At 38.4% G+C, this 23,183-nt stretch overlaps 1 protein-coding gene across 2 annotated transcripts in view; it reads left to right on the forward strand.

The window, feature by feature from the left end:
- The window catches only part of NWD2 (NACHT and WD repeat domain containing 2), a 59,747-nt gene extending 40,055 nt beyond the window's left edge, over positions 1 to 19,692 (forward strand). For both annotated transcript variants that reach the window (XM_061379665.1, XM_061379666.1), the window contains 4 exons: positions 9,489 to 9,692; positions 11,457 to 11,601; positions 11,901 to 12,490; positions 14,037 to 19,692. In XM_061379665.1, coding sequence (XP_061235649.1) covers positions 9,489 to 9,692; positions 11,457 to 11,601; positions 11,901 to 12,490; positions 14,037 to 17,972 — 4,875 coding nt within the window. In that variant the 3' untranslated portion in view covers positions 17,973 to 19,692. The remainder of the gene's footprint in view (positions 1 to 9,488; positions 9,693 to 11,456; positions 11,602 to 11,900; positions 12,491 to 14,036) is intronic.
- The last annotated feature ends 3,491 nt before the right edge of the window (positions 19,693 to 23,183 follow it).

Genomic DNA, 23,183 nt, shown 5'->3' on the forward strand with positions numbered 1-23,183 from the left:
AGTTGACAGGAATCTGGACTGCAGTAGGGGTTACCTGTAAGGTCCTGAGCTTTATGTGAGAGGGAAAGTTCCTGTTGAGAAATATCCCACCCTATTTAAAGAAAAAAAAAAAAAAAAAAGAAAAAAAAGAAAGAAAATTAAAAAAGGAAAGTGAGAATGCTGCATTTGCTCAGAGGAGGATCAGTGAGTGAGCAGATCACATCTGTAGCCACAGGTAAGCAGTGTGCCTGTAGCGTGGTACAGGAACACACTGGGGCTGCAGGAAGGACTTTTTGAGTCTTTCCTCTAGCCTACTTTTATTCCCAGACCTCTTTACTAATTTTATTCTTTTTGACTGATTTTCTCACCTGCACCCATGCTCAAGGAGATCAGTGACCTAGCAATGACAAACAGTGAAGGAAAAGGCAACAAAATGAACTAAACTGATGCTTGACAATCATGTAGAACACAGGAGAAGGAATGTGGAAGGTAGAAGACCTTTGATAGTTTCCCAGCCAGGAGAAAGGAGTGAGTTATGATGAAGCAAAGTGTATCAGGGAAGTAGGCAATGAATTTCTTGTAGGGAAGTGCATTCACTCTGTATGATGGACTGTTAGCTCCTACCCACTATGTCCTAAGAAATGATTTATCATTATTTCATATCTCCCTACCACTAAGGAAAAGCTTTGAGATTTAGGAATACTGCATTGTGGGTGAAGTTCAGAGTTCAGGGAATTGGTTCATTTACAACTGGATTCGGCTGTTCTCTTTGATTTTCTCAAAGATGGGTTAAGCATCAAGTAACTCCACCATCATTTTCTTCTTACACCATATGTCAAAAAGATCTCTCACAGAAAAAGACTTCATCAATTGCACCTCATCCTTCCAGTCCCAATTCCAGTCAGTTTTCTTACAAGGTAGTCCAACAACCCTTTTTTGTCTTTCATGAAACTGAAACCAATACCTGTTTCAAGTTTCTGAAATACCTATAGCACTACCCCCACTGTACTTCTGCAGTGCCTGTAGGGCAATAAGAGAGAATGTAGGGCATGACTCTGAAACAACGCACAGCAATATTTCTCAAGCCAAGGAATAGAAATGCATATCCAGGCAGATGGGGAAAAAATAATCTCTTTCTCAGCACAGAAATGTCTTTATTATGCCATCAGTTTTCTATTCAGTTCAGTAATTTCAATTAAAAATTGTATTTCTTATTTTATGTTTTGTACAGTCAGCTGAAGTTCTAACACTAAATCTGTTTAACTCATAAGCTTCAACCAAAGGACTGAGGTATGGACACTATTATTATCACCTACCTATGGAGAAAAATCAAATTAAAATGTTTGATACCACTTTATGGATACATTTTTCCCTTAAAAACCAAATAGAACAAATAACATAAAGCAACAGTCCCATCCCTACTTGTACATAAATACACAAGCTCCTTTGCACATTGGCAGTCAGAATAGAAATGCTGATTTTACAAGCTATCATTAGCATCATTTTATAGATAGGCATTCTGAGGCAGTGGCAAAAGCACCAGGAAGTTACTAGTTTTCATACTGAAATGAATCAGAAGTGTAAAGAAGATTTAAGAGGTCTGCAGAAGCTCTGATGTTCTGTCTGCTAAGTTCAGTTGCCCTGTAACTGCTGGCAGTAGAAGCAAACTGCTGTTCTGAAGGCATTTTGAGCTGTACATCCTAGAAATCACAGATTACATTTGTAGCTTTTTTTTTTTCATATTTTTGATTTCTAATGGAAGTATTTTTGGGAGACTTAATCCCGATGTAACATGACTCCTTTGATCACCACCATGGAAAGGCAAGAAAAACAATCAGATGTATTTAACTGAATAATATTCTTTCTGTGCTTGTATCAGGAGGTCCTGACACTGTATGACATTGCAGCTAGAAGGAAAAGGAGTAGAGGTAGCTATTTTCAGGACATCTCTTGGGCACCAACCACCCTGGAACTCTAGCTTCCTAAAATTTGGCTTCAGTTAAAACACATTATTACAGCCTTCTCCATCTTGGTTTCACTTGTTCAGTTCAGTTAAATTTAATGGTTTGGAGCTTGCTCTATTGAGTAATTAACATATATATTCCATTGAGATTTTCAGTTAATTCATTTATTTGTTTTTCTTCTTACTGAAATTATTAGTGCATTGGAAATACATTTAAGTAAATATTCTTTTCTGGTTTCAGTTCAGATGATTCACTATTGTTTAGCCATTAGCATCTTTGCTTTGAGTTTGAAACAAATTGGCTCTTGTTGCCTTAAAGAAAATGTACATTCTTTTCTGTTTGTTTCTGGTAGTAAATTCTCAGTTTCAATTCAAATCCTATTTATTTCTCAGAAACAAGGTTCCAGCTAAGCCAGTTATTTTGGGTTTTGTTTTGTTTTTTATTTTTCCCAAAAAAAGTATCTCTGGCTGTGCCTGAACATCTCATATCACATAAATAATTTCTACAGACTAGTGCTAGAATAGAGTTACAATGTACTGCCAACAAACCAAAAAGAGCTCTAGTTCTACTAAATTTCTTTGAATGGGTTGTTAAATAAAAGGCCCTTTTGGACTGTTTGTTCCAGATTTTTAAGACATGATTTTCCTCTCTACTTGGTTATGTCAGTTCAGCCACATTTCCGTAGACAAGGAGGGTAAGCACACCTACACATCACACATTCTGCATGCCTGCCCTGACTTGTATGTGACATCTAGGCAGGTTCATACAGGCAAGTGCACTGTGTTACCACCTCCTAATTTAATATGAAAGACAGGAGATAGAATGTAGCCACTATACATATCAAAAGGAAGGTTTGAAAATGATGGAGCATTTCTTGTAGTTAGGCTGAAGTGATTCTCTCTTCAATTTGTACGTACCTACATACCAATTGGAAGAAATTGAAGGACACCTCTGGGACATCAGCAAGAACAGCCTTTGCCAACACCCTGCAATATGTGAACGTACTATCCCAAGGCATCTTAAAAGCAGTTCAGTCCCTACAAGTCAAGCAGTTGGTGAAGAACCACTTGGTGCATCTCATTGGCCCCTGAATACTGATGTTGGGTGCCATTCTCACCCTGGAGCGTGAAGCATTCACTGCATCTTCAATAATGTGAGATAACTCTTTCTCCTAATGGAGCTGTCCAAATTTGGATAAGTGATCTCAGTTTAAGTTTGCATTAATTTGAAGGCTGAAATGTGAGTCACTCAGGACCTCATTCACAAGTGGGCAAGGCTTTCCTCCTTCAGTAATGAGCAGTTTCTGTAAAAGAACAGGGCTGAGAATGAGGGACAGCTGCCACTACGTACATAACTAATTGCTGCATACTTGTCACAGCTCTGAATTCCTGCCCAGGTTTAATTCCCTGCATCATTATTTCTAAGTCAGATGGGGAAAACAACACTTCCTAATCTCCCATGCATCTTGCAAAAACAAGTTGTTTAAGGGCTGCTTAAATCTGGGACACACAGAGGTATCTTAGGTTAAAAAAATGAATTGCGGTTAGAATTAATTCCTTCAAAGATTATTTCTTGAATGCATATTCTTCAGAAAGTCAGCAATTCAGGACTGCCGTGAGAAGAGGAAGAGAGGACATATGTATGCGCTTCAGTGTCACATGTAGAACTTCATAAAGACCAAGAAGTAAAAGTGGTAGGACTGATTCCATGGAGCCCAGAAAAGCTCATTGGATCAGATCATTCATCAGCTACAAAACTGTATTTTCAATTAATTTCTAGCTTTCTGTCTTGGCAAAAGAGCAAAACAATGTGGCTTTTAAGTTGGCAAGTATCTGCAATCACTTCACAAAACATTACAAATCTGACTTATCAAATTACTTGGTTTGCAGATGTTAATATCTAATTTCTTTAAAAAAAAAACAGGTTAATGAAACCAATCAGTAACGAATATAACTTGCTGTTATTTGAGAGCTTGTGTTTTATTAAAATATCCACTAAATATCCTAGCTGAAATTAAATGTATCTAAAATTTTAACTTTTCCCGTATTAATATAAGGTATGCTATTAGGGTTCATGAATATCTTAGTGATGATATCTGAACTAATTACATGACATGCATTATGAATCCAGCATATCTCAAGATCAAATCCAAATGTGATTAGTTTCCTCCTTTTGGTCATTGTGGTAACTGTGCCTATAAATTTAATATCTTTCCATACCACAAATATTAGAAGGAAAATATTTCCCATCTTGATCTAAACAGTAACTTTTTAATCTTGAGTTAATAGTAACTTCAGCCTCGGACTCAACAAAGCTAACAAGACTACAAGCTGAGGTTGCTTTGTGTTTTCTATAAAGTTCTGCTAGATACAAATGGTTGCTGAGGGTTCTATACATGTTGTGAGTCTGGTAGCTTTAAACAGTTCAATCACCTTCAATCTAATGAATCTTTAATTTGTTGGTTTACTGTTAAAGGAAAATGACTCATCAGGTGGGAGATTTTGATTCACAAGTCTGCATTTAAAATTGTCTCTTGGTACTGAACAGAGTGTAAACATTACTGTTCCCTTTAAAAATAGTTTCCTATAATAATCATCAAAATGCTGCAATATTGTTACCACAAATTGAAGTTTCAGGTTATGACTGTAGAGTACTATGATATTTTTCATTGAGGTCTGAAATAATAATTCTTATTTGCACATTTAGGATGAAATAACACAAAGATTGTAGGAAATCATATTTTCTTTCAATTCTGTTATTTCATTTTTCTATGAAGAAAGCTGCATTTATTTGAATGCGTTGGGAATATGGAGAAAGGGCAGATACCCATGCCAGAGGCTACGAGCATGGATGGAGGCAGTTCAGACACTGAAGCCTCTGGAAAAAAGTGCGGCTCAGAGCATCTCATTTAGGCCTCTACAACTACCTTGAGTGGTTTTGTGGTACACTTACACAGCCAGATATAAATTTAACCATAATGACACTAAAGGAATGGAGGGAAGGTGGCTATTCCCTGCTGCCAGCTAGAAGGAGAAAATTACAAGCCTCACCTCCATGTCTAAACATGGGAAGGTGTCGTTTTCAGCCTATGCATGCAAATGTTGTCCTAAGGCTGTCATGTAGCCTTACAAACAGGTTATTAAAATTCTAGCAAACACATATACTCTGTTTATAGTCCTCAGCCTTTTTTTTTACCAGTCACCACTGTTAATGGAAATCATGCAGTACATCTAGAGGAAAGTGTGTTCAGGTGAGGAACTGTTCCCCAGCAACCTGGTGTGTTTATGTGACATAACCCAGCATTCAAGTATGTCTCTCTGTAGAAAACATCTGCAGTTACGCTGCATGCCTCCTGCTTCCAACACTGGGAGGTGATATTGCAGTCCTGTAGACAAACACCATCAGTTACTTTTGTCCTCTCCAGAAAAATGACAAAGAGCTGTGTTTCAATACCTCAGTTAAAAGGGCAGTGAAACCAGGCAGTAAATTGATGCTAGTCTGGAATTATCAGAAAGCACAGGAATGAGTCCACGAGGAGTTTTCTACCTCATAAATTTTTTACCACAAATGTTGTTGAGTCATAGACAGAGTCAGATACTAATACCAGAACCTCAGCTCGTGTAATCAATTCCCTTCTTCATTCCAATACTAGAATTTTTTAATTTTTTATTTTATTTTTATTGAAAGATTAATTATTATTACTTTGTCTTTCATTCTCTATCATGTTATTATTTCTATTCCTCTTTGTTTACTTGTCTGTTCTACTGTATTAGAACAGCAAAAACACCAAGTCACGTAATTGCCTTTCTAAATCCCCAGTTATCTGTTCAGCTGCTTGTTAACCTTTCCTTAATTTTTTGGCTAAAACATGGAGTCCTTGCTCACACCAGCCCCATGATTCCTGAGTTTAACACAAATTTCAGAAGTGTCCTCTGAGCCTGGCCAACTCAGACAGCTTGCATGAAGAGTTTCCACCACAATCCCTACAGTAGTTTTCTGCTGTGCAGTGGACACAGCTACAGAAGACTGGTCAGTACCCTGCTGCCTGCTGTTCCCTGAGCAGTTCTCAGGGGAAATAATACATGGCAGTGGGGTGCTGGCATAGCCTCTGCAACTTGTGTTTGCCTGGGTCCACTTTTTAAGTTCTAAAAATAAATGTTTTACCAGACATGGATCCTTACATGATGTTCAACCAATGTATTCCTTTCTTGGTACAGTTGTTAGTTCTTCCAAACACTAGATGCCAACAATAACAAGCTAGATTCAGTTTTCACCTTGCAGTACAATCAATATATATTCATTCTGACTTCTCTTTCCTCCACATTTCCTTGTTCCTTTGCTTCCTAAGCACTATGCATGTGTCATCTTTTAAAATTAATCTTAAAACTTTTTCATAAACCACAGTGAAACAAGAAGAGGACAGATACCTCAGAGCAAAACAGTACAAGGCTTATCTTGTTGTTTATTAAGCTTTATGGACACTCACTGCCATCATCCCAAATGGAGGACAGTTCTGTCTGTGTGATTCATCTTCTATGTATGTCTGTTCTTCCTTCAAATAATGCTAGACTTCGAGCAAAATATTAACAATGCCACCTATAGCACAGAGATACACCATGATAAATGTATGCCTTCTGCTCTTTAACATTTGATTTGAGAAACACTGAAGGCTTTCAAATAATATTTGCATGAGCCTCCATTTTATGTAAAAGCTCATGACACAGCCATCCACAGTGGTTCTAGTATTCTGATCATGTCAACCTTCCTTTTTGTTGCGTATTGCTCAAGTAGCCAGGAGGATGTTTCTTAATACAGGATTATTTAGAACATGTCTGTTGCAATGACAGATAAGATACAAGAAAAAAGAAATCCATCTCTTCATTTTAAAGTACTGCTCTTTGTTATTTACCTATAAGAGTGGAGAGAGAACAGCATAAACTGTACCAAAGAAGCAGAAAAGTACACAGAATAATTCCAAAACAAATTTAGTTGATTAAATGCAATACATTAAAACCAGACATTTTAATGCTGACATTTTATTATTGTTAATGAAGAGCCCAGCTATTGATCTTTGCTCCAGCAACTGTCTACTGAATCCACTGGACTTAAATTTAGAAAAAGTGTAGCCTAATGAATTTTTGTAATAATTGCTATACAAGGTAACTGCAAAATTTGCATAGTGGAGCTCCTCTGAGAGAAATTTATTAGATTTCTACATCAATCTGAAAGTGCAAAGGCTTGCAATTCAGCATGATACAAGTTATTAACCTCTCTTGAATAAAGAAGGAAAACAATATTATATTTTGTTTAACCTCTACAGATTCAGAATTCCAAAATTATAGGGCTCTGTGAATAGATCAGAACAGTAAAAGCTTAGAAATTTTCCCCAGTTATCTCATTATCTAAAGCAACATTAGCTCTGTCTATGAAGGGAGCTGCTTGTTAGAATGATCACAAAAAAGTATAAATCCACATTACAAAAATACTGGATCATTTCATTAAAATTATTATTACTTAATTCTAGTTACTAAACACATTTATTCCTTTCTCCTGACTCCTTGATGTGCACCCTGAATGAGTGGGCAGTGAGGCAAACCCATCTTTCCCCTACTGCCTCTCCATTGGAGCAGCTTCTTGAAGGACTTGGGTGCTGAGACTTGTCAGAGCCTGGAACCTGGACTTCATGAACTAGCACAACTTCTGCATTTGTTCATTTCTCCTAAGCAGTGGACAGACTTTGACTTTTTCCTGTCCACCAGCACTTTGACACTACTCCTCTGCTAGAGGAGCCATCAGAGCCAGCACTCTAGTTCATGTGAGCTCTTCCTTGTCTGCTCCAGGCAAAAATCAGTGACCATTACACAATGTGAGCTATGGTCTGAGCTAAACGAGGTGGTTTTGCGTGAAAGAGGTTAAGAAGTGTTCACACGCACTGCTCTGATGTCTCTGCTCTGAGGGTACAGGAACTAGCAAGACGAGCCGCTTGAGTAACTTCTGCCAGCACAACTGGATTCAGAAAGCTGTCTGTGACTCCATGCTTTTATAATCACTGAAGCAGGCTTCATCATCATCAGTTATTGATTTTCAGGGTTTAGTTACAGCTGGAAGAGTTTAAAACAGCTTCTCATTATGATGAGTGGTTTAAAAATAATGAATATTTAGGATTTATTATTTACAAACAAGGTCATTTACATTTTTAGGGTACTACTGTATTTGCATCAGCATTACTTTACTAAGAGATCTTTCTGATTCAAATCAAGATGCTGATATTGTTGGTTCCTCTTCACATCAAGTACTCCTCATTAACTCAAAATCTTTACTGAATAGATTTAAATGAGGAAAGAAATAAAAAAAAAAATCCCATTTTAAATGAAGTAAGAATTCTCACTGACTTCTGTGGACCAAGATTTGAATGCAGAAATAATCTGACGATCACAAATTTGAAAAAAAAAAAAAATCATCAAAAGAATGCAATAATTTCCTGCTACTCTATCTGCTGTAAAGATGTAGGGCATTACAATCATATTTTTATAAAACACTTATGGACAGCAAGCTACAGAAGTAAATTCAAAAATGTGTATTCAGAGCATTGCAAGCAATATTACAAACTTACCTTTATAGAACAAAATATGCATTTAAGTACTAAAGGGGGGTTTGATCCATATCTACTTGATATTTGGTCAAAACTGTTTTCCATGGCCCCAGTGTTCATTGGGTGCCCCAGTTCATACTGGGGCAAAGACATTGAATGCATTTTGCAATAAGGGAATATAAAGCCAGCAAAGCAGCTTGGTGTTCTGCAGCATTGATCCTTGGTATTGCTGGTATAAGCTACATATTTAATAATATTAATAATGAACTATACATAACATTATGTGAACTTACATCAAACAAAATATGAAATCTTCTGTTCCATTAATGTGAACTATGAATGAAGCCAAGAGGTAAAGAATCCAGAGAAGCAGCTTGTGGTTCTGCAGCATTGATCCTTGGTATTGCTGGTATAAGCTACATGTTTAATAATACTAATATGAACTATACATAACATTATATGAACTTACATCAAACAAAATATGAAATCTTCTGTTCCATTAATGTGAACTACGAATGAAGCCAAGAGGTAAAGAATTCAGAGTTACATCCTTATCCTGAGTCTTGAGAAAAGGATTTCCACATTCACTTTTGCATGTGAAATTAATCTCAACCTGTGACTAATGGGAATCAATAATAAATGAGTCAATACTGTGCTAAGTATTTTGGGGTTTTTTTAATTACTTCTTTTGAATGCCTTTGTATTTTTGTTGCCAGTTAATATTATGAAAGACAATGCATCTACTTGAAATTTTGCCAAATCATCATAATAGGATACGGCTCAGTACTGTACCTTTAACAGTAATCATTTTACACTGTATCTGTTTCCCTTTCTAATAATTTCAAATTCATTAAGCTACTACCACACTGATTTTTATGAAATTCAGATCCTGAGGAGGGGTTTGGCATAACTAAGAAGAAAAATGTAATCCCTACTTTCCTGCAAATACACAGGGCCTACTGGGAGAGAAGTACGGGAACATCCGAATACCAGGGGAAGTTGAGTCAGCAGAATTTGAAATGATCCTCGATGCTGCTATAGAAGCCAAGCTAGAGACAAGGATTTTAGAAGAGTGGTACTGCAGGGATGAGAATGCAGTGCCACCAGCATATTACCTCAGACCAAAATCTGAAATCCTGAAGAGCTACCAGAATACAGTAAGTCATAGTCACCTACTTACAAAATTCTTCTCTCAGTACAGTGGCAGGCAGTACCTAGGGTCAGCACTCACTTCTGTCTCTGAAGGACCCTCTACAGTCCTGTCCACACCAAAGCAACTGGTGCTGTAATGCTCCTTTCCCATACATGGTGAAGGGAGCAGCTGTGAAACACCAAGAAACACAATGGCTCATGATTCTGCTAACAGCCAGAACAAGTGCATTGTAGTCAACCTGTTGGGGCTAGTGGGGCAGTTTCACAGATTTCTCTCATTTTCCGTGATATTGGAATTGGGAATGCTCAGGCTCTCCTGCTCTGGTATTGTGACTTCGCTAGATTTCAGGGAACAGGATTTGCAGAGGAAATACACACTTTCCCTTCAGTTCCCATATAAGAAAACTCTTAACAGTCAAACAAGTGCTTAATGCTGTCCCAAGTCAGATCTCATACTTTTAATTTACTAACTGTATTATAACAGAAGAGGTTTGAATACTGTTAATTATCATTTTTAAAACAGGCATTTGTCTTTAACTGATGGCAGTAAAAACTGTATATCACCCAGGGCTCAGTCCTATACTCCTCCACATCCAGTATACCCAGGGACAGATTTCAGTGTACAAAAATGAAGTCCTTAACAGAGTATTCACTTCTCTTTGTGCACATACTGTATTCTGCAAGAAAATGAAATTAAACCATTATATTGCATTCACTTACTGTGTAGCAGATTATTTTCTCTATTGCATGAAAAAACGTTAAAAGCATGAAAAAAAAGGACATGGAAAGAATTTTAGTGAGTTGAAGACAGTATAATGTGGCTAATTCTTAAGTATTGATCACAAGAGAGAAATCAAGCTCTGTAACTTTGCACTGTTTGCTAATGGCCACAATATCCCTATGAATAAAGCTTGTTTTTTTTTGTTGTTTAAACTTAGTACCTTTCCTCATGCTATTGATACACAGGAGTAAGTAAAAAGATGTCCATAACCTAAAGCTAACATAGAGTTATATCTCAGAAATGTACAGAAGTAATAAAAGGTACACAGCTCTGAACATGTCAAGATGGAGTTGCTGGGGAGCTTATTTTGAAGCTGGTCTTTTTCCTCCAGGAAAACTGGAGACCCCTTAAACACTTTACTTGCAGTAAGTAAAGCAGCAGTGACCACCAGCTGCCTTAGGGAAACCTCCATCACAGCATCTGTGAGGTAGCATCCGAAAGGATTAGTGAATTTATATTAGAGTCCCTCTCTGAAGACAGTAAGATTGCTGTTGCTATAGCAATGAATGAAAGTAATGTCACACATAATCCTGCATTTTTCAAATACGGTAGCTGAAATGAGGTGCCTAATTACAGGTACAAGGCACCTCATTTCAGTTTTGAGATCCAAGTTTTTAGTTTTTGAGATCCAGGTATTCTTGCTTCTCACTGAAGGATCAATAATTTTAGCAGGATTACTGCTGCTTCATTATCTTTATTTCAGTTTTGATTCTCAAAACCCTCTTTCTATAAAGGTGTTACTGGTCTTATTCTTGAAAAATATTGCAGTAGCTGCCTACAGTAGGAATTCAGAAAATACTCAAAGTAGCTAATTTTCATACCTCTAAAATGGAATGCATTATTATTCTCTGCAGTATAAAAAGTTGAACTCATTCATTTTATTGTGTTTCTGTGTTGCAATGTTATTTATGACCTTGAATAGACTTATTTTCTGAAGCTGTAGACGTGTGTATTCTAGCTACTGTTTAACTATGGATATTTTTAAAAGATGGAATCTTCTTCAAGCTCTATGAATGAGAACAAATGGCAAGATATATCAGAAGAGATTAAGAAGATTTTTAAGACTGCTGTGAAATTGCTGTATGAGAAAGGAAAAATGAAACACGGCCAAGCAAAGAGATACCTTTCCTCTGGTAAAGTTCAGACCAAATATTTATATATATTCATTTATTATCTTTTCTATCAACCTTTCCACAAACATGAAAACATATTTCTGTTGGCATTTCCCGTATAACTGAAGAGGGAAAAAAATGTTCACTGCTTGCTTGAGATCAAAACCTCTATGAAAGCACACAGCAATTTTTCTGTGCTTTTTCTGTTTTTCACAGAAAACAGATGCAATCGTTTATGAACCTTCATGTTGAGTCAGGGGGATGTTCTTGAACTGTTTATAAAGAAAGGTTAACAGACTGTGTTTTCTTTTCATCCTCAGCTATTGAAGATGAACTTGATTTTGCTTTGGGTAAACAAACACCAGCTTTCCTAAAGAAGTGTGTTTGCTACATTCGGAAAATTGCCAACATTGAGCGTTTTGTTAAAATTCCAGAGATGGGAAAATACATGGATGTGATACATACGGCCGGGAAGTATCTACGGGATCCAGAAGCCCATGAGAAACTGATCAAGCTCAGGGATGAATTCATTCCTACCATTGTCGCATCATCCAATCTGAGAGTGTACACATCTGTCACTCACTGTGACATGAAACTGGGTTACTCCCAAGAAGTGGAGAACCATTACATCGAAGGACTTGGTAAACAGTTCTATGAAGATATGATTGATATAATCCAGGCAACAGTGCAGCAGAATTTTGACACTGAGACTGACTTGCTGTACGATGAAGTTCTTCAACACTCATCGCTATGTAAAACATACTCCACTTTTTATGAATACAGATGTGAAGCATTAAACATAGTTCATAGGTATATTCTACCCAGCAAAATAGGACACATTAACCCTCTTATCATATACGGTGGACCATGCACAGGGAAGACTCTTTTATTAGCCGAAGCAGCAAAGAAGGTAAAGAAATACATAATATGGTGAATTTAGGAGTGCATGAAGGCCAACTTATTTTTTAGTCTTCCTTTTGTCAACAGATTTGATATCAGCCTTCAATATATAAAATTAAAACAGTAAAAATTATATTCTGCATATTATTGTACACATATTCAGAAAAACTTAACCTTTCAGTAACATGGTTTCTGTACATGCTTAGCCAGACCAAAAATACTTTGTCAGAGCTCTTAAAAACCTAATAGGAATCAATATATTTTTGAATTTACAACAAGTAATTTAGAAGGATCTCTTTCCCTCTATTTCCACTGAGATTCTGCAAATCTGGAACCATCTAAACATCATATGCTGGTTTTAGTCTTAATCACAAACGCAATATGTCTTTCCAAGTTGTGCCATCTTATGTTCTCATTAGAAATTATTCTGGAATTAGGCTGATACACTTGATACAAATCTGTCTGTAATAACTTGCAAGAATACCTGTACTTACTTACCTGACATATGCTGTTTAAGTCATTGAGCAGAGTACTACAGGGAGATGAGTGAAACAGTTTGTGCAAGGCAGGACCAGATGCAGAAAAAGACCAAGCTGGCATCGATACGCCTAATTCTCTAGCTGAGAGTCACCACATCGAGTGCCCTGCATGGTGCTTAGAGAATTTAGCACAGTAGCTGGGAAACAGCTGTATCAGCAAGAAGGAAATAGAGAAGGGAACAGTAATGTTTTAAATTCCATATCTTTCGCAAATGTGACTTCCTGTAGATTCACATTAGTTGCATAACTGAAACTGGGTTTTGCACCTGAGATCTGAGTACATAAGCTAACCTAGAGACTCCCATTATGCTTTTCTTTTAAAATATTCTGTAACAACTTGAGATAAAAAGACTTCGCAAGTAAGAGAACTGAGTGTGTTAGCCTGCGCAGACTGAGGGCTTAAAGCCACATTCCTCACTTGCTTAGAGTATGCCAACCAAAAAACCAGCAAGAAATACTTTTTACCCCTTGAAGCAGCATCTAGGGCAAAAAGTCTTAGGCACACCAAGACAGAGCATACTTCTGTGATCCAGAATTTCAGGTAACCAGCTAGTAAAGGGCAATCTATACTGTCCTTCATCAGAGCATACATTTATACTCAGCTGGGAAACAATGTTAAACAAGTTTAGGTGGCAAGCTGGTCTGCCTGGCTGAGAATGGCGTTGCTTAGTGTCTAAGGAAATTTATTTGTAAGAGGATCTAGCTACTAACTTTCAGAAGTAGACACAGGTTTTGCAAAGAGTACCCTGGGATTTATGGATTACATTCGACTCAAGCCTTTTTGTGGATCTGGATCTTAGTGTGTTATGAGGTACTACCTGTGCTAAACAAAGATGATGTACTATATGAATTTCATTCAGTGCACATAAATCAAACACCCCTTGAACTCTGCCAATGAAAGCATTGCCATTCAGCAGTGACATTTTAAAATGCCTATTTACTACAGGCAATCACTATTTATAAACTCTGTTACTGTGCTTCATTTGGATATTATCTAAATTATGCTCTATATTCTAGGCCTATTCCTGGTTGCAAGAAGAGATGGGACCAGATTCTGACCCTGTGGTAATTATAAGATTTTTGGGATCCACTGAAACAAGTACAGATCTGAAGAATATACTTCAAAGCATTTGTGAACAATTAGCAGTCAACTATCGTTGCCTCGTCCAAAGTTACCCAAAAAAGATTCACGACCTTCGGGACTTGTTCATAAATCTCCTGAATGAGTCTTCATTCCACAGGCCGCTAGTGATAATATTTGATGCCCTAGAACAGCTAACAGATAGTGATGATGGTAGGAAGCTCTGGTGGCTTCCCATTCACCTTCCCCGTTCAGTACGGATCATTTTGTCAACACTGCCAAACAAGCATGGGATCCTGCAAAAACTGAGGTGCCTTATTCATGAAGATAACAACTACATTGAATTGACTGCAAGGGACAGAAAGATGTGTAGCCAAGTACTGAAACATCAGCTGCTGCGAGTTAAAAGAAAAGTAACATCAGGGCAACAAATTTACGTCAATGATGCATTCTCCAAGTGCACTCTGCCTATGTTCGTGAACTTAACCTTCAGAGAGGTCAGGAACTGGAGATCTCACAAAGATGTGGATGAGTCCTCCCTCTGTGTCACTGTACATGAAAGCATAGAGCAATTGTTTTGGTCACTGGAAAGCAAGTGTGGATCAAGATTATTGTCAAGAGCACTTGGCTACATCACTATGTCCAAATCTGGCCTGAGTGAAATGGAACTGGAAGATATTTTAGCCCTAGACAATAGTGTCATGTACGAGCTGAGTGAGAGGGTCAGACAGAGTAACCCACTGAGGATTCCATACATATACATAGCAAGGCTTAAGGAGGGCTTACAAGGGTACTTAATAGAGCGACAGGTGAAAAACGTAACACTGCTTCTTTGGGCAAATAGGCACCTGCAACTAATTGCCCAGAAATTGTACCTGCACAATGAAGAAGAGTTGCGTGAAATGCACACAATCATGGCAGAGTATTTCCTTGGTGTTTGGTCAGGTGGAAGAAGAAAACCTTTTTGCAGCAATGACCAATATCTGAACAGTTGTCCTGACCGTGACAGTAGAGGCTTGAACAAAGATGAAAAGCACTGCACGGATCAGACTGCTTTTGATAGGCAGGCACCTGATCAGCCATGGGTCTTTCAGTGTAATCCATTAGAACCTGATATCTTTTTTATCAATCACAGAAAAATGACAGAGCTTATTCATCACTTGACAAGATGTGGAAGAACAGATGATCTTCTGTACGGAGTCATTATGAACTTCAGCTGGCTGTACACCATGATTAGAATAGGGCAGTTTGATAAAGCACTTTCTGACATAGAACTGGCTTACACCTATTCTCAGGAAAAGGAGCTGAAATTTCTGGCCAGTACCCTCCGCAGTATTAAGTTCAAAGTAGTAAAACACCCAGGCTCACTCTCTGCTGAATTGCAGCAGCGGCTTCTCCCAGTAGTAAGTTCATTGCCCAAACTCAGACATCTCCTCTTAGAATGTGACAAGGATGGGCCCAAGTACTGCTCTATCGTCCCTTTACATTCCTCCATGGACGTGACTTACAGCCCTGAGCGCCTGCCGCTGTCTTCCAGCTGCATGCATGTCACTGAGATTTTGCCTACTTTTAATCCCAGCACAATTATTGCTGCTTTAGAAAATGGCTCCATCAGCACTTGGGATGTAGAGACCCGCCAGTTACTAAGGCAGATTACAACAGCTCCATCTGTTATCTTGGGGATGAAGCTTACTAGCGATGAAAAGTATCTTGTAGTGGCTACAACAAAAAACACTCTTTTGGTATACGATAACGTAAATTCCTGTCTTCTGTCTGAGGTGGAAATTAAGGGGTCAAAGCATTGTGGAATTATGGGGAGCTCCAGTTTTATAAATGGATTTACCTTATCAGCCAACCATGCACTTGCTTGGCTGGAGGCCAGCAAAGATGTTACTGTAATAGATCTGCTCTATGGTTGGCCTCTCTATCACTTCCACTGCTGGTACGAAGTGACCTGTGTGCAGTGTTCTCCAGATGGAGTCTATGCATTCTGCGGACAGTATTTGAACACTGCGACCATTTTTCACTTGGGCAGTGGAGAGAAACTGGCCACTGTGACGTCTGAGTTTTCTAGTGGATTTGTGAAATTCCTTCTCATTCTAGACACAGCCCAAGAAATGGTGATGGTGGACAGTGAGGGTAGCCTCTCTGTTTGGAATACGGAGGAAATTGCAAATCCCCAGCTTACAGATGACTTTGACTGCAGGAGAGAAGACAGTGAAGTTGTCAGCATAGAGCTTTCTGAAGACCAAAGTGCAGTTTTGATTTGTAAGGCTCTCAGCATTGAACTTCTTGACACTCGTGTGTGGAAGGTGGCTGAAAAGTTCAGAGCTAAACACAATGAGCGCTTTATATCTGCCGTGTTGTCCAAAAATGGCAACTGTATAATTGCTTCAATGGAAAATACCTCAGCCATTTTTGTTTGGAGAAGAGATACAGGACAGTGTATGGCAAGCTTACAGGAAATCTCAGGAACTATAGTCAGGCTAATTAAATCAAATCATCATAACATGCTGCTATCCTTATCCACCAGTGGTGTCCTTTCTATTTGGGATATAGACATCATAACTGCTATGTCCAATATTGACAAATCTGGCAAGCCTATCCAAAGACTGGTGTTGCCAGCTAGAGGTGAATTAATATACACATTGGATGGATCAGATTCTGTCCATAAGTGGAACTTCAGCACTGGATTTATTGAAGCTGTGTTCAAGCACGAAGGTATCGTTGAAAACTGTGTGCTAACCTCTTCTGGAGAGATAATGGTGACATCAGATGATAAATGTAGCCAGTACGTATGGCACACAGTTAGTGGTGAAAATATCTTTCGTATTAATGGACAAAAAATCTCAGAGCTAATGATTACTCATAACGATCAATTTGTAGTCTCTCTCTGCGAGCAAAATGCATCCAGAGTTTGGCGACTGGCTACAGGACATAGGGTTTGCAATATTTTAGTTGCCTTACAGAATGCATTTATAACAACTGCAAACACATTTGTAGTTGGAATGGCAAAGAATAAAGTGTTGGCAGTGAGTCTCTGGACAGGCAGTATAACCAAGAAGTTTTGCTGTGATGATGGTGCAAGCATTGTAGATATTAAGTTAATACCAGATTGCCCAGATATTATAGTATTTATAACATCTACTGAAACTGTGAACATCTGGAGCCTAACAGAAGAAGTCATCTGCAGACGCGTACAGTTGCCTACCAATTTCTTAAAAAATTTGGAAGACTTTGAAATATCCCCAAATGGGAAGTTAGGAATTATAACCCGTGGTGACGAGAATATCAATGTGCTTGATTTATACAGCGGAAAACTTCGTGTGGTTCATGCTCCGGGTGTTATCTGGCGGCAGAGGCTGTCTCGTGATGGCCGCTATCTTGTATACATCTGTTTTCGCAGTGAAGAAGATGATGATAATGGTGCTGTCTCTAGTTTAATTGTAATGAGGCTAGCGGATGGCAAAAACATTGGTGCCTGTTCTCTTTATAAAACTCCCACTTTTCTTGCCCTCTCACAGAGACATTTAAATATTATTATTGGATTTGATGACGGAAGTATAGGTACTTACACTGTAGTGGATCGAGTTGACGCTGCACTGAAAATCAAAATTGCTACTTCAAACAGCCGTCAGATTTTCAGTAACACAACACAAGTGATTAGGCCAAAATGCCACAATTATAGCTTCAAAGTCACTGCAGACTGCATTTGGAGGGAATCAACAGAAGTATTTGCAAGGGATAGCCCCATTACAGTGACAGAGCCTGAGGTGAGTGAAGCAACACCAACCAAAAAACACAACTATTGCTATGAGAGAGTGTGCTCAGCCATAGATTGCAGAGGGCACAGTTTTGCTTCTGACAACTGAGTAACCGTCTGGATGAGATTATCTGCATAATAGTATACATGCATAGATTTGTCTTCTGAATTCGTATAAAAAACAGTGCATTTCTTAGAAGACAGACAGAAACAGCAGGGGGCAGAGCAGCTGTTTTTTCCTCAACAAATATTCTTACATTTGTGTAAACATAAAAGCAAACATAAAGCAAATGGGCTGCAGGTTTTTTTAGATTTCGGAATACAAGGTTCAGTCCAGGATTTCACCAGGGCCTTGATTTAAAAATTTCTAGCAATACTGTCAAAATTGTCATGCTATTACAGAAGTTAGGTGATCTTATCTGGGATTGACAAACTGCTTTAACTAGAACTAAAGCGCCACACGACCGGTGAGAAAGACCACTATTTTATACACCAAGTCGCCTAGATGGGTCTATAGCTAACAGCCAACTTTATACCCACTTGCAAAAATGTGTTTTTCTGCTTGATGGTGCAATGACAAGATGTCACCTGAAAACCTGGAACACTTGATACATTCCATCATCATTTAAAAAATACCTACTGGTTTTTATTGTTTTTTAATTGGGATTACTGTTTGGGTTGAAAGGGGTAGGTGCCAGTCAGCTGCAAACATGTCAGCATGTAGGTGATAAGTATTTGTTCACCTCAATGAATGGACTGAAAGATTTTTATTTTTTTTTCTTAATTGCATGCAAGGATTTGTGGCAACAATGACAAAAACTTGGGTCGTAAAAGGAATACAGGATTTCGGGGGGTATTTTTTGTTTGAGAATTTTTTTTTCATCTTCACAGTGTGTATTAGTACAGCTCATAATGAAAACTTTTTTAAAGAGAAAGGGTGTTACAGACAAAGAGTTAAACACGTTAATTTCTTTGTGTTAAAAAGTTGCTATCCATTTTGTTATAAGAAAGTCTGAAGTTATCTCCTATGTCCCCAAAGTAATCTTAGTAGGAAGTTTTGTGACATGCCATGTATTAATCTTGATAACATTTGCCTTACTATTATTTCTGTTCTTTCCTATGATAACAGATCAGATGACCAAACACTCTGGGACTACTTGTATATGTGCTGAAATACCCCACTAAATGTAAAGGCTGTCCAAAGCTCCTTTACTGCTCCAGTTTATAATGGGTTTTTCTTACTTACACATACGTACGAGATTCACTTTCTGCTTTAGAACTGTTCTGAGCCTTTTGTACAATTTTACCAGTTTCAAGGCAGAAATTGTGAATAAATGACAAATTCTTTAAAAAAAAAAATATTACATTTTGCCCAAGTAAACAAAAACACTGAACAGCAACTGAAAGGATAAGATTTTTCCCTCCTTCCATATCCTAAAGATGACACACCTGGGGAAATATTTTCCAATTATTTAAACAAAACAATTTTATTCTTCAAATCAGAACTCCATGCCACAAGTTCCCAAGAAATGAATGCTAAGCTAGAACTTAATGTAGTGTGTGAATGTTCAATGTACAAGCCAATATAGTATATTAAGTGACTTGAATGATTTTTTTCCTAACTTGTTTGCAACTAATAGATCATATTGAATGTTTTTATGTAAACTTTGTATTGTTGGGAAAACCTACCCAAGCAGAGATTTATATTTTCATAAATGTCAAATTTAGTTAAATTTTGTTACAGAGTTGTTAAATTAGAAATCTATTGCAGTCTTCAAATAATATACAGTCTTGTGTATGCCTTGTTTGTACTAATAAACTATGAAGACGGACTTCTGTGATTCCCTTAATTTCAGGGAAATTTCATGCTGGCAGAGGGACAGAGGCATTTGCGTCTCCATATTTAAATAATTTTAAGGGCTTTATTCATAAGGAAAAACTCCAGTACTTTTCCCACTTCAGTTAACTAAATCAAACATACAAAAAAAAAAACAACAAAAAAGCATGCTTGGGTGCTGCTTATGACTAGATTGCATGCTACCAGTGTGCATGTCAACAGACATGCAGGTTTGTGTAGCCTACTCAATAGAAAGCACAGAAAAGAGAGAAGCACTCCCCTTAAGACCTGTGGAGCTACAGAAAAGGGCTGTGGGATCCATGCCTCCCAGTAGGTAAGTGACTTCCACCTTCTTTAAGCAGTGGGTATGACTTGCACATTTGAGCCTTGAACTCCTTGTGCATAATCTGTTCTTTCATTATCTTGGAAGAGTAAAAATACACCTCCTATCTGCCAGGAGAGTAGCTAACTTTGGGTAGTAAAGGAGCATAACATAGAGGCAAAGCAAACCCAGAGAAATGTTCTTCCTTTTGGGGAAGCAATACTAGAGCCCAGGTGGTACCAGCTCAGCTGAGCAGCTTATCCATAGAGTACCCAGACTTGTTCCTCTTACTTTCTGGCGCAGTGAACTTAGTGGTCTTCTGCACAATGGCATGGCTTCTTGGGGCAGGAGATAGTCCCCAGCAAAACACAGGACCTAAACATGAGAGCAGTCTTCCCTTCATCTTGGGCCAAAGAGAATTGATTTTAAGCCTCATCTAGTTAGTCAAAGGAATAGGCTGACACATGAAAGCAGTGAGTCTATATATAAAAAGGCATGTTCTTGTCCTGCTTTGAACTTTTGTCTTTTATGTTCTAAGCAAGGATGGCAAGAGTGGTGCAGCAGTACTGTTTTTCTTAATTGTAGAATAACAAGAAAGACAAACATGAACATGACTCCTAATCCATTTAAGCTCTTCAGACACGTATTGAGTTCCTAATCACACTAAAGGATGCTCTTTAAATCCAGTTCCTCCTTACAGTTTACCTATGTCTTAATAGATAAACTTATCTCATTCAGCTTTTCAGCTTCCTGAATCTATTTCTCACAAGTCAGATTCCTCACACTGGACGTAAATAGAAGATGCAGGTTTCTGAATTGCATTAGGCTGCTCAGTGTCCAAATACTTGCTGCTGCCAGAGCGAGCACTCTGTAGCCCCTCACAAATCTGTCCCCAAGTACATCTATGCAGTGGTACAGGCACAATGTAGTTTCTCTACTAATGAGCCATGCAAATGCCAAGTGCTGTTCTATCCCTGCCTAGGAATAAAGCAATTTCTTATCTTTTAAGGAGCATTATCAGTGTATCTAGAACAAAGCTTTCATTTATTTTTTTATCTAAAGTGCATCAATAAACAGGCTCAGATGGGGTCCATATTTTCTGACACAGAAGATTCTAGGAATAGGCTGTAGCTGCAAAAAAGCTTTTAAGAGGAATTAGCCGGAAATTCTTTGGCAGACAAAGGTAAGCTGGAGGTCAGCTAGAAAAAATATTTTCATCAGTCATTTCCTTTGCACCACAGCTGGGGAATGTGCGGCCCGTGACTTCATTTCATACAGCCTGTGGCCATTCAACTTACTGTCAGATAACATCAAAATGGGAGTTAACATGTAGCCTGCAAAAAGCATTCAGAAGGCATTCAGGTTTCAGTGGTTCCCCAGCCCTCCTTTCTCCATGCTGCACACTCAAGCCCTGTACGTAAACCTATAGAAACAGAAGTTTTAGCCATCTAGCAAAGTAAATTTAAAGCAAAAAATCACTAAAATGGTGTTCACATGTGGGGGGACCATTTCAACCCCAGATCAGCTTAAAATCCTGAGATTTTGCCCTGTGTCAAAAACTCCTTATATATGTCTGTATGGGTCTTTTGGCTAATTACCATTAGACTTTTAGCAGCAATCTGCTGCTACAGATTGTTGCTACAATTGTTCTATTTATTTGATTAAGGATTAAAAAATACCTGGTTTAACATAAATATTAAGATTGCAAAAGGGCAATTATGAAATCTATTTATTCTAATTATAACAAGGTAGTATAAAACCAAAGACATCTTACTTTTTTACGTATTATATTTTATGTAACCATTAAATTGATTATGTAGTCACCTACATGTGGACTAGAGCCTTTGGACAGTTTTCTCTTTTTTTTTTTTTTTTTTTCTGTTACTAAGTATCATTATCAAGTGTTTTATGCCTCAGACATGGCCTACTTCAAAGTTCTTTCACCTCCTTGACGCTACTGAAGATGTGTTCCTGAAACACCACCTTGCTGCAGGGAGGGTAATGAGCTACACTTTTTCCCCTGGTTTATATTTCCAGCCTGGTCACTGAAGACCATTCCTTGCATTTTGGAGGTAGTCTTCTCATTTTCATAACATGAAGTGGTGCTCTCAGTGTGGGTCTAAATCATAGTCTCAATTCTCAATTTCAGCAGAGAGGTCAAAGGTTGAAGGAATAGTCGTCATGATCCTTCCCAGGGTGGGATAAGGCATTTTATCATGTGCTGCTCCAGAAGGGGCAGTTTGCACCACTGTACTTCTGTGAAAAAGGGACATTCACTATCGAGAAACAGCTATGCAGGGCTATATTCACTTGAAAACAAAGGCCAGTAACCAGAAGAGTGAGAGGGAGTGTTATCACAAGATGTCCAGTAGAAAATGCTGTTAAGATCACAGGAGTTTCCCAAAGCGACTGTTGAGATCCGCCCCTAGCAAGCTCTTCTCCCTGCCCCTAAAGCCCCATCATCCCAGTCCCATGCTGCTGCTGCTTAACAGGGTAGGGGGCGCTCCCATCCCAACCCAGCAAAGCCCCTGACGTGTTCCCAGCCATGGTACACTCTCCACCCACAGCACCTGCCCTCTGGGCAGCACACCAGTCTCCTCTCCAGCAGGGAATATACAGAAGATAGAGATTTAAGGCACACCCATGTTCCTGCTGTTGCAGCTTTCACCACACAATCTGCACACCGGCACAGGTCTTACTCCTACATCGTATAAACTGATTTCTCTGCTTTCATGCCACAGCTCTGATTTCACATATATTTCAGTGCACGTGAGAAACCTTCTGGACTAAAATAGATCTATTCAGCATATTTAAAGGGAAACACACCCACTTGCAAGGTGAGAGATGAAGCAAAGCTCCAGATATGCTGTAGCACAAGTGAAAATAGAACATCCCAAAAGCAACAGGATAGTTGCTGCCCTTTGTCTCCATTATTCTGTTGCCTGTTAGTAAATTGCCCAGCAGTCCCCACTGTAATAACATGTTGACAGTAGTATATGAAGTTACAAAATTAACCTTTGGGGCTCTAATTTTTCAAGGCAGACTTCTATCACAGCAGGAAGGCTCTCCAGAAAACTTCAGCCAAAGCAGTCGATTAAGGCACAAGAATGTGATTAAAGCAGAAAGGTTTTCTGCAGGCTGATGTCTAAGTATTTAGAAAA

Source organism: Neopsephotus bourkii, unplaced genomic scaffold, assembly GCF_033783945.1.
Source record: "Neopsephotus bourkii isolate Nb327-2 ecotype Australia unplaced genomic scaffold, CSIRO-AGI_Nbou_v1 NB_1780, whole genome shotgun sequence".
Taxonomy (NCBI): domain Eukaryota; kingdom Metazoa; phylum Chordata; class Aves; order Psittaciformes; family Psittacidae; genus Neopsephotus; species Neopsephotus bourkii.